The sequence below is a fragment of the Tympanuchus pallidicinctus genome, unplaced genomic scaffold (genome assembly GCF_026119805.1).
Source record: "Tympanuchus pallidicinctus isolate F22 unplaced genomic scaffold, pur_lepc_1.0 scaffold10, whole genome shotgun sequence".
Lineage (NCBI taxonomy): Eukaryota > Metazoa > Chordata > Aves > Galliformes > Phasianidae > Tympanuchus > Tympanuchus pallidicinctus.
Window position 1 is genome coordinate 5,162,490 of NW_026294619.1, and position 15,579 is coordinate 5,178,068.

The window sequence follows — 15,579 nt, forward strand, 5'->3', positions numbered from 1 at the left end:
TGTGTATTTGTGCAAGTGGTAGTGCTGGCACAGGCTTAAAGATGCTTGTCATTAAATGTGTTACGCTGCCATTTATTTTATTAGTATTTTTATGCATCTCTGTGTAACCCAGAAACACAGGTGCCCTGTATCAACACGGTGATAAAGTTCACGTTAATGGTTATAGTTGTACTTAACGGTGTTGAGCCAACCTGGCAGAGGGAACAAAGTGTTCAGGTGGGTGGTTGGTTTATAGGGTGATTTACTGCTGGGCAGTAAGGCAGAGATAACCTGAAGAGAACAGCTTTTACATAGGCAACACAAACTGAAAAAAAAAAACAAGAAGTCCAACAGGCTGCAGACCACTGTGGTTGGAGCCAGGAGCAGCCTGCTGATAGCGGGGTTGTCATGGCACCTGCTGGTCCCCACGGTGGGAGGCTGGCAGGTGTGTGGGCACCTCATCCATGGGTGACGTGAGGTCACTGAGTTGGTGTGAGCTGAGGATAGGAGCTTGGAGTTGTATTATTTTATAGTGTATTAATCAGGGCGTATGCTACGAGTGCGCTGTGACACGTGCTTCCTGAAGGACGACAGGTGCTGTAAGGTTTCTATGATGTTAGACCAAACCCTGAAATAAGACCTTATTTTTATTAGTAGTTCATGCTTGGACTTTGCTCTCACATGATAAGTTAGGAGATAAATTATCTGGATCTCTTGGTGCTCTGAAAATGAAAGCTTTTTGTTTCTCTAATGCCATGCACGTAGGGCATGAATTGTAGGGGTGAGGCCGTGTCTAAGGCAACTGTGATCCAAGCACCCCTGTGATTGATCACAGTGTCAGCCCACTGACTTCTAGGAGCAAATGGCTGCACTTCCTTCTTAACGCTGCGCATTTGGCCCGCCTGCAGGGGAGGATTTTAGTGCTTCAATTACCATGTCTCTGTTGAGCCCCAGCAGCACATCAGACAGCTGAAGGTGGTGTTCCAGGCTGTTCCTGCTCTGCTTGGAGATGATCAGATGCTTACGCTAAATGCTGTAGCGTGCAATAGCTGTGCTTGTCCTCCTAGCAGATGGCAAAAAGTTCAGCAGGCCGCTTTTCTAATATATTGCATTCCGATTATGAAGGCTTTTTCAAGAGGTTGCTTTGGAATATCAATGTTTTGTTACTTCAGCACAAAGAAATTCTGCCTGGCAATTCGCTTCACACAGAATGAAATGATAGTGGCTCCAGCAGGACACTGGCTGCCAAACCTCATCAAGTTTCTGGGCAGCCCTGCCAGGAGCACCCTGTGCTCAGCGCGGCACCCAGCCCCGCTCTCAGCCCTGCAGCTCCCTTCTCCTGCTGCTGTGACTCATGCCCTCCCTGCTCCCACAGCACTCATCTCTGGTGGCTGCTTCACGCTAAGGATGCACTATTACTAGCCAGTAGCTGGCACCCCAGGCTCAGAGAGCGTGAAGTGAAAAGTGCTGCACCTTTCAACTGAGTGGTTGTGGAACAGCACGGTTGCAGGTACTGCTGCAGCCTCTGAGGGAGCAACTAGCTGAGAGAGGGAAGCCACTTCATCCTAGGTCACTTTGTTCTAGAGCAGACGCGTGACATCTGGTCAAAGGTGGCAGCAGCAGTTTATGACACTGACAGTGGATGTTATGGATGTGTCAACCCTCTCAAGCTCAGCTGGAAATGAGAATGATGTCCTTTGATTTCTGAAACAGGTGCAGTACTTCTTCAAGATTCTGGACAACTGAGAGCTCCCACCCTCAAAGCAGAAGGCACGGGCACAGAGCAGTGTTCATTCATTTATTTGTCCAATATGTCAACCTGACTGAAATACAAGATCAACAAGAGCACTGTACTCCTGGCAAGTATTACATGTTAGAACATAGAGTTTTGCACTTTAGACAACATTTAACACCATTCTATGGGGTACTGCATTGCTTTTATAAAGTTTAAAATAAAGATTTATTTTCAAACATGTGACTTTGGTTTATTTCATACATTACACTTCCTTGCAGAAAAAATAAAATTGTACAACTGCATAAATATAAAATTCATCCACCATGAAAATGGTTAAAACATTCAATAAAGACATTAGCACCACAGTGTGCGATGCCTCCAGAAGGAAAAAAAAAGAAAAAAGAAAATATACAAAGCAAAGAGTTGTGCCTATCACTGAGGACAGCAATAGCCTGACCCAGGTCTCTCACAGACACACTGGAGGATGAGGGAAAAGGTGGAGAGAGAGACAGCATTCGCTACAGAGCACAGTACACAGTCATCTATTCTCTTTAATCTCACTTAAGTTAGTTTAGCCTGCCACCCCTCCAAAGAAAACATCCTAACACCACAGAAAAGTCAGAAGCCTTATGGAGTGCTGTTGAATAGAGTCTCGCAGGTGGGCCTTTCTTTTCAAAGGAACAAAATAATGAGAAGTATCATGCCAGTTCTAGTCCCATTGAGTATTTACACCTTGGACAGCAGAAGTCTTTGCTCACAAGAAGTAGAAAACAGATACGATACATGGCTTGAAAAATGACCAGAGTATGCACCTATAGTACTGTACACTAAATAAAATACACAAGGCAGCAATACTTAGGGGCCAGAAACACTGCTTACTACAAGTCAGTTATGGAATTATAATTTACAGTAAAAATGGGCATGTCCCAAGGCTCAATTCTGTTTTCTTTTGTCATTTACAGTAGAATAAATATTTGTCGCTATTGCTACACTTGGTTTACATTCTAACCTAGTAAATGCAGAAAGCTAGTGTAAAGCATATAGATTACGTGTAGGTCCCATACTTATGACAGTTTGTTCAAGACTAGTAGGTTTTCTTTTTTGTTCTTTTTTTTTTTTTTTAAACCTTTTTTAAATGGCTAGGAGGAAGAGGGGGGGAGAGAGAGTTGTGCTTACAATCAGCTGCTTCTTATGTCAAATTTAATATCAAAGCGTCCCTGGAAGCGGTCTTTGTCGCTGTACTGGATGTTCTGCCCATAGGCCCTGCATTCCACACGCACTTCCACGTCGTAGGTCAGGTTGGTGAACTGCACTGCCACCAGTGGCTGCAGGTAGTGCGGCTGCAGGAGCTTGCCGTAGTACGGGTAGTACTGCAGGGCAAAGCCCGGGTAACCACCCATGCCGTAGTACTCCACCGCGCCGACCTTGTCCGAGTCCTCTTCCCTCTGAGATGGGAAAAAGAGCAAATGATGAAAACACCCATTTTGTAGCTGTGCTCTCTCACACTGGCTGGTTTATTTTATCAGTACTGTGCCCCCTCTCTGGTGACCGCTGCTCCTCGCCCACAGCCTCACCAGGACCGCGAAGGGCACCAGGGAGCTGCCTACCCACCAGCTCCCAAGCTGTGCCTCCCAGCACGCGCAGCCAGGAAGAGCATTTTTCACAACTTGTTTATTTAAAAACTTCACACAACCATTTCTTTGTACATTCAGAAGTCAGCACAGCTTCTTGTGTGACCACTGTCTTCGGTTAAACAAAACAAAAAAGCCTCTGCTCCTTTTCAGCAGCTTTAGCATCCTAAGTAAATATCTCTTCACCAGAGCAGTTTCCCTGCCATCCTTGCTAAGAACTGCAGTACAACTCTCTGCAGCCCTACAGCCACTTCTGGCCTCACCCTCTTGGTGATGGCACTGCTGTTGTTCATCACCAAGGGCACCTGAGAAGCTCCCTCTACTGAGGAAAGAGCTCCCACGAGAGAGCCACCCCAACCACCTGCTGAAGGGCAGCAGGAGGCAGTTACTATTGGACAAAGACTCTGCCTGCAGTTCCCCACTTCTCCATTGTTATATCTCACTTACCTTAGCAACACAGTGGACAGGGATGAGATAGGGGTTGTATTTTCCTGCAAGACCTCCAGGGAGGCTCTCATTTTCTGGTGCCTGGAAGAAACCCACAAGAGTGCAACGTTAACACACAGGATGATGCATCCGCACAGACTGGGGTACCTGCGCAGCAGCAGAGCTCAGTGGCACCAAACCACAGCCAACAGGAATCCCTTTGGCTCAGCCCCTGAGGCCACAGCCATCACTGGCAGTTCTTGGGACAGGCAGGCAGAGTGACACAGCTGTGAGCACTGCAGTGCACCCAGGTACAGCTGCTATCTACTCCTACAGACACTTTCATTTCACGGAGTCACTGAAGAAAGCGTCTCCTGTTTGCTTGTGCAAATGTCACCCAGTGGCAGAAGGAGATGCAGTGCTGGGAGATTTGCCAACCCGACCGCCAGGTGAATGCAGTCAGGACTGGAAACACACAGCAAAGAACGACAGAGGTGGTCTGGACAACGTTGCTGAACTTTGACATCACCCATGTGGAAGGACTCCAGAAAAGCTGGCAGTGCCAGCTCTGTGTGCAGAGCTCAGATCAGCCTGGCAAACACCATTCCCTATACTGCAAGCTGTAGGGCTTCTGCCAAAGCATGGAATAGAGGAACAAATGAACACCGCCTCAGATACACACACTTTAAGTCACACTGCACCCAGACCCTGCTCTTCAATACACACCAAACCCTCCTCTTCCTCAATCACGCCGTGCATCTTCACAGCACCCTGCAACTGCCACAGCACAGGAAATTCCTGCACACAGTTTCCACCTGGGATCAGATGATTCAAGATCCAACTGATCTCCTGCAGCACAGGACAGCCTTCCTTTCCTAGACAAGTTTGCCTCCAACCACATTAGTGAGCCAGCCTTTCCCCCTCCTCTCAACTACGCCTACTGATGGTGATGCAGGCTGCCTGATGTACCAGCGCGTGGCTTTCCATCCAGGAAATGGAGCGGTGTGCTGAGAACCTTGCCTCATTCAATAACTTGTACTCTGCCTCTGAGTTCTCGTAGAATTTATTGGCATCTCAATGGGCTGGGGAAAAAAATAAAGTAAAAGCAGTTCCTGCCCAGATTAACTTCCTTCAACAGCTGCCACAAACCTGTCTCTCAGGGCAGCACCAAGCACGGGGCAAAACAGCAGACACTCATGGTTTTTCTGAGTCTGCACTCAGTAACCCAGAGCTCATCTTGTCTTCCTTGCTGTGAGAGCTGTACCAAACTCCCAGATGTAGTTTACAGTTCATAGTCTAATGCCTCATACAGCACTACTGCACTGAACTAAGTGGTTTTAGCAAGGCAGGCAGCTCTGCAGCACCTGGGGAAGGTGTCTGAGGCACAACACAACTGGCTGATCCTACTGCAGACACCATAGGTCTGGGACTGTCATGTAGCAGCACACAGGTAACATGGGTTTTTATCATTTGAAGAAAACACCTCATTGGAGTAATTCAGTTAGCAGGCTCTGTAAGTCACCAGAGTTGAGCAGGAGTCTGCACTATGACGCTCATGGCTACTTGCTGTGAACCTGCTGTATGCATTTTCTGTTGCTTTTTAATGAAACCATTTTTAAAGCTGGCCATACAGTGGTACCCACAGTCTCTCCTTTGCAGAACGGGGTTAATACTGATCTCTCTCTACAGAGACAGAAAAGCAGGCACAAGCTGAAAGACTTTTCCAGAACCACAGTTAATCCGCAGCCAGCTTCCCATCCTCATCAGTAGCTTCATTTAGAAAGGGAGGAGGTACTTGCCTTAGGTTTGAAGCCGATAATTCTGTTGAGCTTGACGAGAATGCATGGTTTGCCCTCCTTGTACCCAAAGGTGTTATCCTGTAGCCCAGAGCAGTTCTCCAGCCACTCACGTTTGAACTTACAGACCTTCTTCTGACCTTGGACATCATTGTATGGTCCTCTCTCTTTGTAATCCGCAGGAGTGTCTACCATGGGGAGGAACGGAAGAACAATCACATGCAGTGCGACCCTCTTCTCATCAGGGACAGCCCTGTTTCTGCATCCCTGTGCCCTCAGGATTCCCACTCGCCCACATGGGCAATATCACCTCCAACACCACCTCCTGGGCCTGAGGCACAGGCCTGTGCCCAGCTGCTCCTCCCCCTACACAGACTGATCACGGCCCCGTGCGTCTGTGGGCTGTCTGCCTAACTGAGAGTTCTTATGGGCTACACGAGAGCAAACGTTGGCAATACAAGAGCACAGAGATTTTTTTGGTAACTTTTTGTAACCGAGGGATCCCCTCAGATTTTACATGCATGTGTTAACAGGTTATTGTCTCATTGCCCTCTAGAATCTTCCAGATGTTTTGCAGAACTGCATCAACACTACTGACACAGTCCCCAGCAAAGTCAGCAGTAAAACCTCCCACGGCTTTCATGGAAGTTGTAAGGTCAGTGCTATATGCTGTGGAGAATCAGCTGCAATCTTCTCCAAGAGAAATCTGCAAGTCCCCAGCCACATACCCTTTGCAATAAGCTTCTGGTACACTCCCGGCCAGATCCAGTCTGTCCAAACTCATCTTTAAATGAGCAGCTGACAGAACTGGAACCAAAGCCCACCAGTTAAAGTCTACCATGTGGTGCCCGTATGAGAAAAGGGACAGATGAAGACAGAAAATGCCACTACTGACCCTCATGCGCCAACAGACCCAACAAAGGCACTGGTCAGAACCCTCAATGTAGGAAATAACCAGGACTTACCTCCACAGTCCTGAAATACGATGTTGTCAGTCTGCTCACCAGCACTGTACTTGCTTAAGAACCCCTCCAGATTCTTCACATATGGGTCATAGCTTTTGGGATCGGAGACAGTAAAGGAAATTTCTGTCTTTTGTACCTGAGGGACTTGAGTCAGTCCTAAGGAAAACAAAATCAGGAAGAAAACATGAAGAGCTGCATGGCCTGTGGGCACTACACACAGAAAGCACTAAGCAGTATTACTAATCTGTATTTTTCAGGCCTCACGACTCACAGAAAACAACTTAAGCTCACTACAGGGGAGGTTCTGAAGGGCTCTTATCTCCAGTTTCCACCAAGAGTCTGGAATATTTGTCATTAGGTTTGCATCACTGCACAGATAAAAATCACAGCTCCAGAAAGAAGGCTACAAGTCAAGGTTTTCCTCCAGAAAAGCAGACAACTGCAGGCCCCTGCCTCCTCACCAACAACAGCAGGAAGCTGACTGCACCTGAGAACAGCCACACTGTGAGCTCCTAGGGACACTGGCTCCTACATATGCATACCTCACAGGGTGACCTGGAAAGCTGCAATGCTGTGAGTTGGGAAACACCACTCCACCAAGAGAGATGCTTCAAGGCCGCCCTATATCCTGGGCTGTTTGACTGGCTCCAGTTTTGACTTCAGGAGGACAAGTAGAAAAAGAATGCGTGGAATAGATAGAAGCAGTGTCTGTAGATGATGAAAAACACAAAGCCCTTTGTCTGTCAGTATGGGACTTGGAAATAGCTGCTCTTGTGTGAAGTTTAGGTCATGTTTTAATTGAATGCGCTGATGCATGGCTAACACTTAAATTTAAAGCAATGGGAACTGGAATTCATGCTGCCTTCGTGGCTGCCACTGTAATTACTCAGGTCTCAACTTTTGTTCAGTTTGCCATCTTCACTTTAGCAAGAACAAAAACAAACAAGCAGGAGAGCAGTATTCCCTTTGACAGCTCAGAAGAGGTCTGTTGCCAACAAGTTTCTTCAGAGCAAGGCTCAGGCAGCTCAGCAGACTGGCCCCAGCTGGCAGCAGCTTGTGACTCCAGCTGTTTTCCTAAGGCCACTCTTGTGCTTCTGCTCAGCCACTGCTTGGCTAGCTCACCGCTCCCCCTACCCACTAGATGGAATTTGTAACCTGGGACAAAGACGAGCTTTGTTCCCTCTGAAGGCAGCTCCTGGTGGCTGAAGATAGTGAGACACCTGGAGAGCAGCTTGCAATTTCAGGTTTTATTCCAAGAAGCAGCTTTGCCCACTCCAAGCTCCCTTTGGTACAAACTGCCCATGCTCAGCATTACATATTCAGAAGCAATTCACCATTCCATCAGCAGAATTAAGTTGCACCCTTCAAAGTCAGTGGAGCTTTCAACCTCTTTTCAAGCAACTCCTTGCTTTCCTGTCCTACCAATGGTTACAGATGCATAAAATAAGTTGGGTTTAGTTTTAGTAAAGGACTTCAACCTATCCCGGCAACTCTCCTCACGTTACTGATCCACCAGGAAGCAGTGAGTGTGGAGTTACTCAAAATGACTCACTGGGCCTGCCTCTTCCAGAGTTCAAGTTACAGTTATCAGTTGAGTGAGTAAATATAATACTGAGGAAAGCTTGGCCAGGCTTGCTAAGTTTTGCTCAGGCCATTGGGCTGTTAGCTCACTCAGGCCTGCTAGCAGCAAGGAAGCCCCCACTTGCTTTTTATCGCACCCACAGCCACCCAGGCAGGCACAGTGAGGGTGAAGGGCAGAGCGAGCCCTGCAGCCCCCATGAAAGCCCTGAGCTTGCTGCCAGGAGAGCCCAGCACCAATCCTCCAGCCACCCACAAGACCTGGAGAACAGGCTCCCAGTCCATCCTGCAAACCTTTGCAGAGCAGCACCAGAGTCCAAGCAGCACCTCGTGCAGCTGCTCCAAGAGAAAGCTCTTCCTGACCACAGCCACCAGCCACAGCAAAGCTTGGCTGCCCTCAGCCCAGCACATGCTTTGGTGGCACAGGGGCTCGCTTTGTTCGAGACAAGAACAAAGTAGGGATCAGCTTTTCCACTTCAGAGACAAACAAGTGAACCTATGAGAAGACAAAAGGTGCTCGATGCCGATTGAAAAACCTATCAGTGGTTTCCACCACAACTTCCGTACTCACACGCACGTGACTGACTGCACACACAAGCCCTAAGCACAGGCCTATCATTTATTTCCTTGTTTTGAGCATGAACATACAGATGGCACAGAAGGAATAACAAAAACTTCAGTACTGTTATCAGAGTGGCACCATAGGTAAACCTTTCCTGAGCAACTTTGTTTAATGCTGATTTGCTAAGACAAGAGGGGGAACCCTCTCTAAAACACTGTGATCTTTCTGAAAGCTTCTCATCCCTACAGGGAGAACTGAAACAAGCATCAGGGTGCAGGCTGAATCGTCCCAATGCTATCTGCCAGGGGTTGGTGGGCAATAAGGAAGTTCAAGGCTGCATAAAGGCTCTCAGGGACTCGTGCTCATGAGGAAGCCATTCATCAACAAACTGGGAGACGGAAATGAAGCCTCGCGTGTTCCCACGGCCAGAAGTCCAAACAAAACTCTCTCCATTTTCAAATTACGTGTGCCACAGGTCACCTCGTGTCATTACCAGTCACATCTGGTGATGCTGCTCATAACGTGGAAGAATCAAGGCACTCACTTCCAGGAAAACAGAGACAAAACCACTTTTGATTCTGACATACTATTTCTGTAATTGCCTCGCAGAGTGCATTGCTAGGCAGTAAGATCACTGTTTTCACTTGACTGACACTGTCTGCACAAGAGACAAATGGTGCCTCACCTCAGTAACAGAAACCATTGAAAGGTTGTATCTAATTCCAAATGTGCTCAAGTACCTCAAACCAGACAAGTCTGACAAGCCCCTAATTCTTTTTCCAGCCACAGTTCCACTCCCACAATACTGCCGCAGACTACAAGTGCACTTAATCCATTTCATTTCCAACTGAACTTTCGGTGTTCTAGCATTCTAAGCTCCAGGAGCACCACTTGAGAAAAAGCACTGTCCTGAAGGTGAAGGAGAAGAAACTAGAAGCAGTAGGTCAGGGCTGTTAGTAGCAGAGGTTGTGCAAGCCTGCAGGAACTACAGTTGCTTCATCATGCAGTGCTCATTTCCCAGCACCGTGGTTCAGAATAAGTTTAAACACTACTTGGGTGACACAGATGACAAATTTAGCAACCACTACACCAATCCTACTTCACACCCCACACACTAAGTGAGGGTGGGCTTTCAAAGTCTCCATGCTAACTGATGCCCTTCCAAACTCTAAATCACCCTCTATCTTGTCCCAGAAGCACAAGAAAGCAGGTGCAAGTTTTCTAGAAATGCAGTAAATCTGCTTGGCTTGGAGGACGCAGACGGTGTCCCTAGAGCTTGAGATTCAGATGTTTTTCATGCTTAGGTGCTGAGATAAGAGACAGAAGCAGAAGTGTGACCCAACAGGAGGTGGTACAGGCCTCTTGGGGCTTTCCTATCACCCTGGCTTCCATCTCCCTGCTGCTATCAGAGCTGAATAAACCAAATGGAGAACACACAGCAGAGCAGCCCTTCCCAGCAGATGCTGCCCAGGCAACATTTAACACAGCAGAGACATGAGCTCTCCCAATTAGAAAAGGCCACCTCCTTTTTGCCACCACTTCAAAGCACGCGTAGCACTGTCTGCAAGGCACACCATGGTCCGCAGGAGCGCCACGAGATGGCAGGATACACAGCCCCATTTCCATCGGGGAAGAAGAAAAAATGGACTTCAACACAGAATATTAAACCTTCATTTTTTGAAGAGGCTCTTCCCTGCCAGCAGGGCGAGTGCTGTGGCTAGAGCAGAGTCCGAGGCACAGCACGCATGGAAGCCTACTGTGCCTACTGCTACAGCAGCAAGGCTGGACAAAAGGTGACCACACTGCCCCTTTTCTCCCAGCCCAGGGAGAAAGAGCAAAAAGCACCATGGAAGGTATGGCAGTCAGCTGCCCTAAAGCTGCATCACATCCCCGTTGTGCTCAGCACACAAATCAATTAGCATACAAATGACATTTGGCTACAAAGAGCACTTTAAGGCCATATTCCCACATCAGTAACTTGAGGAAACATCCTGTATCTTCTGCTGCTGTTTGGAACCTTTCATACTGCAGAACTAGAAGGACATTATAGCAGCCTCTACAGCACTTCCTCCTGTAAACCTTGAAGGAGGGTCAAGTATTCACCCTTCCCAACCACATGGGATCACAAAATGGTCTTGCTCAAGGACAAAGGATTTAATAGGCACAAAATCAGGTTTTCTAGCTTTCCAGGACATCTGGGACCTATCAAGCTGCCACTATACGTACTCTGCTTGCAACTCCCCCTACAAGAACCAGGAACTAGAATTGCATAACACTTTTTAAAACATAGTTCATAGGCTGCAGGGCTGTCAGTTCATGGAAAATAGGAGTTAGACGCTCACCATGTGAGTGAACACGTGCTAATTGCCAGAGGTGCAGTTCTGTTAGCAGTACAGGGAGCCCTCTGCATACTACAGGAACACAGTGATTACTGTCTGCCCACAGCATCCCCTGCACCCCACTACAAGCTCAGTCTCTATGAAAGCTTTATGATATATTGTGGTCTAAGAGGTGTCATGCTACAGAACAAGGAACAGACATCACAGTAAGAGCCACCCTTCACCTGTCCACACATGGAGAAAAACATCAGGTGACGCCCTGCAAAGGGCTGTGTTGTGTGCATATGCCATTACAGCTGTTCTTTAAACCTTCTCTATTGGGCTGCATGCTGCCATTTGTTCACTGTTGGATTCTCTTATACTGCTTGATTTCAGTCCCAAAGCCCATTTCAAACTCAGAAAATCCCTTAGAACCTTTTTATTTCTTCCTTTTTCAATTTCTATAGTACACATTAAGCCAGCATCCTGAAATTCATTTCCCTTTGTTACGAGAAGATAAAGCTCACTGGTGCGGTAGGCAATTAAAAGACAAATAACATCCTGCAGGCTGAAATCTTGCAAAGAAATTTTACTACAGAGTTGCTCTGCAATTAGCTCTGCCTAACAGCAGTTTGTGATCCTAACAGTTTACCTAGAATGAGTAATTAGGTGACACCGGACTAAGCAGCAAGACTGTCTGGATGCGACCCAAGATCCACTTTTCTGCTCATTATTTCACGCCTGGGCTTCAACTGAGGAAAACTACATTTAAGAAATATCTATTCCCCATTAGCCATGTTTGTCTTTCAAATGCAGACAACAGCTCTGGTCAGTGTCAGCAGTATGGAGTCCTTACCGCCAGCATTACAGCCTGATGCAGAGGTGGGAACAGCCAGCATCAGCACTGAGGGCCGTGCTTATCCCAGCCATTCCAGTACCTTAAGAACTGCCACACGCTGACAGCAGTTCCTTTCTCTGTTCTGAAAGTGTTGGTGGAAAAGCAGTTATCCAAAAGAGACAATTCTCTGCCGAGATACCGGCACGATCTGGTGAGGCAGCACTCCCTGCGTTGTTGGAGCAGGGAACAGTTATGGAACAGCTCTGCGGACAGCAGCACAGTAAGACGCTGTGTGACACCAGAGCCAGCTTCTGCAGCCACAAGCCATCAGCCTCACAACTGTCACTTAAATACCACCGTTATTAAAAGCTGTTTTACAGAGCAACTGGAGACAGATCGTTACCATACCCAGTGCCAAGCAGCCTCAAGGTCACCCGCGATACAGGAAGGCAGCAGTTGCGCAGCTCCCCCCACGTGCAGAGCTGCCGCAGGAGGCAGCAGGCAGAGCAGGGACCCTGCGGCAGCGGGCACAGAAGGCAGGCTGGGCACAACTCAAGCAGATACCTGCATTTCTGGCAGATCCCTGCTTGATCTAGCAGAGAAAAGCTGTGCATCGGGAGACACCAGACTCACCTCTGATCCTCCCACTGCACATTCGCTGCTGCAGGAGGAGCTCACAACTTAGCATTAACCAATGCGATTCACTAAGCACATCCAGAACTGGGACTTTCTCCCCTTTCTCCTTGTGCACCCCACTTTTACTGACAAGCATTTTACTTTTGTCCCCCCATTTTCCCCATGGGAACATAGTGGCTATGAAAGAATCTGAACCCACGCTCTTTGCGCAGCTCATTCCCAAGTGAAGTCTGAACCTCATCCCACTGCTTCAGTTTACAGGGAGAGCATTAATCCAGGTTCAGGCTTCTCTCAGACAGGAAGAAAGCCTAATGTGCTGCAAGCCTGAGCTCTAACAGGACTATCTTCTAGCACCAGTGCTGCTCACAGAAGGCCTGGAACATACCCACCCCCAGCAATATGCACTGCAGCAAGGAGATGCTGTTTTCATCCTCCTCCCTGAGGTGAGTAATTGAAGTGCCCCCAGAACAGTCTGCACCAGCCATCACTTTCCTCCAACCAGTTACCTGGGGGTGCCACACGGTCCTGGTACTTGGGTTCAAATTCACTGACGGTAAGCAACATCACTTGGATGGTCCCAATGAAAATCCCTGCCAGGCAGCCATAGAAGATGACATAGAAGAGGAGGATCTTAACTGCAAGAGAAGAACAGAAAGATGAATCAAGCCCCAAGACTCTCAGTACTCCAAAGCACAAAGGTTAAATTGTGTTCTTCTCTATTTCCATGGATCCCTCAGCTAAGCAATGCCACCACAAGGTGACAGGCTTTGGTGGGGCGCAAGCCCAGCACAGAGAAAACATGCCGCACACAGTAGGTTTCTGAAGGACGCTCATTCCACATTTCTCCAAGCCTCAAAGCTGCTTCCAGGGAATCTTAAAGAGCTATTAGATTCTGGTTTATGAGCACCAGTAAAGTCTGACCTTATCTAGTAATACAGAATCTGGCTTCTATCCAAGAACAGGAGCAGGAATTGGGCACAAATAATCACTGATGCTCCATCTCAATTGTAGGGAAGGACTTACGTGCATCAAAGCACTCCGTATTTGCCAATCACTTGCATCTATAAAGGCAGTTCAGCACTGCCAATTCCAATTAAAAAGAATTCTCTAATTATGACTGAATTCAGTTTTGGTCTGAACAGAGATGACTAAAATAACCTCGGACACAGCGCAGCTCATACTCTGGGTATCGGTTACTGGTTTACAGAGATTATCTCAACTGATTAACTGCACGGTAACATGCTGTACTAGGCATCACCAGGATAAGCCAGCCCATGCCAAGCAACTGTATGCTAATGGGGCCGCAGGGACAAGCCAGGCAGTGCAGCAGGCGCTGAGCACTTGATCCCAGTGCCCTGACCTTGCTGCAGGCCAGGGAGAAGAGAGGCCTGTTTGGAGGCCTCAAGGTGAGCAGATACAAGGGCAGGGGAGGATGCAGCAGGTGAAAGTATTCCTCCTCTCCTGGGCCCCAGCACAAAAGCCTCCATCAGCTGAGAAGCCTCTTGATTAACACAGCTGTCTCTGGCTGGTTGTTCCTCATCTGCTAAGGAACCAGGACCAGGGGGAACTGCCAGCAATGGAGGCTGAGGGATGCGGTGAGCAGGCACTCCATTCTCTTGTCCTCCTGGTGCGTACCACAGCCAGTGCTGGTGGGCAGAGCTCGGTGCAACAGCGCGGTTCTCCACGAGTTAAAAAACACTCTTTGGTATCCAGGCAGCGTAAAGCCAGTGGCTGTGACGTCAGAAGCATTTGGAAATTTTTTCCAGAGCACGGTCATAGGAGGTGCTGTTGTAACAAACCAAACACTAACGCCGTTGTCTGCAGCGTAACGATGCCTTTGAGCACTGTAACATCAAAAGGCCGGTGCTGGGAGGTAGCACATTTAATCAGCTTCCCAGGCAGGATGCTCTTAGCACCAAAGGCACCTTAAAGGTCAAGCTTTCAAAAAACACACAGGTCCGGGCCCAAGCACACGGCACCGTATGAGAAAGCGGCCCGCAACAGGTCGGCAGGTCCCTGGGCACAGGGCCAGCAGCTCAAGGAGTGACCCTGAAGCGGACACGGGCACCTGGCGGGCTACACAGGCGTGCCGCAGGGAAGGCACGGGCAGCGCTACCCAACATCACGCTGTCCGCAGCCGCCGCCAGGTTGCGGCACCCGCGTCGCGTGCGCAGGAAAGCGGCAAAACCCTCTTTAAGGGTCTTATGGGCCATTCGTGCGGCGCCGCAAGAAGCCGCCTCTCCGTCCTCGCGGGCGCGGAAACGGACAGCCGCTTCCTCGCGGCGAGGCGCAGGCAGCTCGGCGTCCTTTCTCCGGGGAAGGATAGAGCAGAAGAAGCGGGGCGCAGCCGGGAGGCCGCCCGCCCGCCGCGGCGATGCCGGGGAAGGCGCCCCAAGGACGAGGCGCCCTCGCCAAGGTCGGCCCACCCCGCCCCGCCCCACCTGCACGCCCGCCCCGCCGCGGTAGGCGCGCAGCCCCCGGCCCCGCCGCAGCCCCGCCGCAGGGGAGGGAGGCGTGGCGCTCCGCGCTGCAGTGCCCGCCGCCCCCAGCCCCGCACTCACACCAGCTGCCCCCGGTGCGGCCCAGCAGCTCCTTCTTCTCCGAGTTCCAGATGAACTTCTTCCAATTGCCGTCGCCGTCCTTGGCCTTCCCGCGGGCCATGGTGAGCGGGCGGGGGGCGGCGGGAGAGAATGAACGTCGGATCGGACGGGCCCCGGCCGGTACTCCGCGCCCCGGGCTCGAGGAGGTGTGGGTGCTCCCGCCCGCGCTGAGGGGCGACCGGCGGCGCTGGCCCGGCGGGGGACGCTACCGCGAGCTGCGGCGGCGACGGGCGAAAGAGAAGCGAGCTGAGCCCACCGGGCACGGAGCGGCCGCGCTCCCCGCCCGCCGCGCCCCTTCATATACGCCGCCGGCTCCCGCCCCCCGGCGGCGCGGCCAATGGGAGCCGGCGGTGGGGCGCGAGGGCGGGGCACGAGGCGGGCCGGGCGGTGCCCGGCGGGCGGAGTCGGGCTCGTGAGGGGCTCGTGCGGAGCTCGCGCCCGCGCTTGCGGGCGCGCGCGCAGGTGTGGCGCCGCGAACGGGTAGCGGCCTCGCGCCGCGCTCGCGTGCGGGGCGC

General features: G+C 50.1%; 2 protein-coding genes across 2 annotated transcripts in view; one reads left to right on the forward strand and one right to left on the reverse strand.

The window, feature by feature from the left end:
- Positions 1–2,129, forward strand: part of NME7 (NME/NM23 family member 7) — an 87,495-nt gene extending 85,366 nt beyond the window's left edge. The window contains exon 12 of the mRNA XM_052665375.1: positions 1,693–2,129. Within this exon, the coding sequence (XP_052521335.1) occupies positions 1,693–1,725 (33 nt within the window). The 3' untranslated portion in view covers positions 1,726–2,129. The remainder of the gene's footprint in view (positions 1–1,692) is intronic.
- On the reverse strand, positions 1,764–15,334 carry ATP1B1 (ATPase Na+/K+ transporting subunit beta 1). The gene is made up of 6 exons (XM_052665487.1): positions 15,026–15,334; positions 12,971–13,099; positions 6,533–6,688; positions 5,571–5,755; positions 3,793–3,873; positions 1,764–3,159 (listed from the first exon to the last, which is right to left on the reverse strand). The coding sequence occupies exons 1-6, from the start codon at positions 15,123–15,125 to the stop codon at positions 2,893–2,895; spliced, it is 918 nt and encodes a 305-aa protein (XP_052521447.1). The 5' UTR covers positions 15,126–15,334; the 3' UTR covers positions 1,764–2,892.
- Between the last annotated feature and the right edge of the window lie 245 nt (positions 15,335–15,579).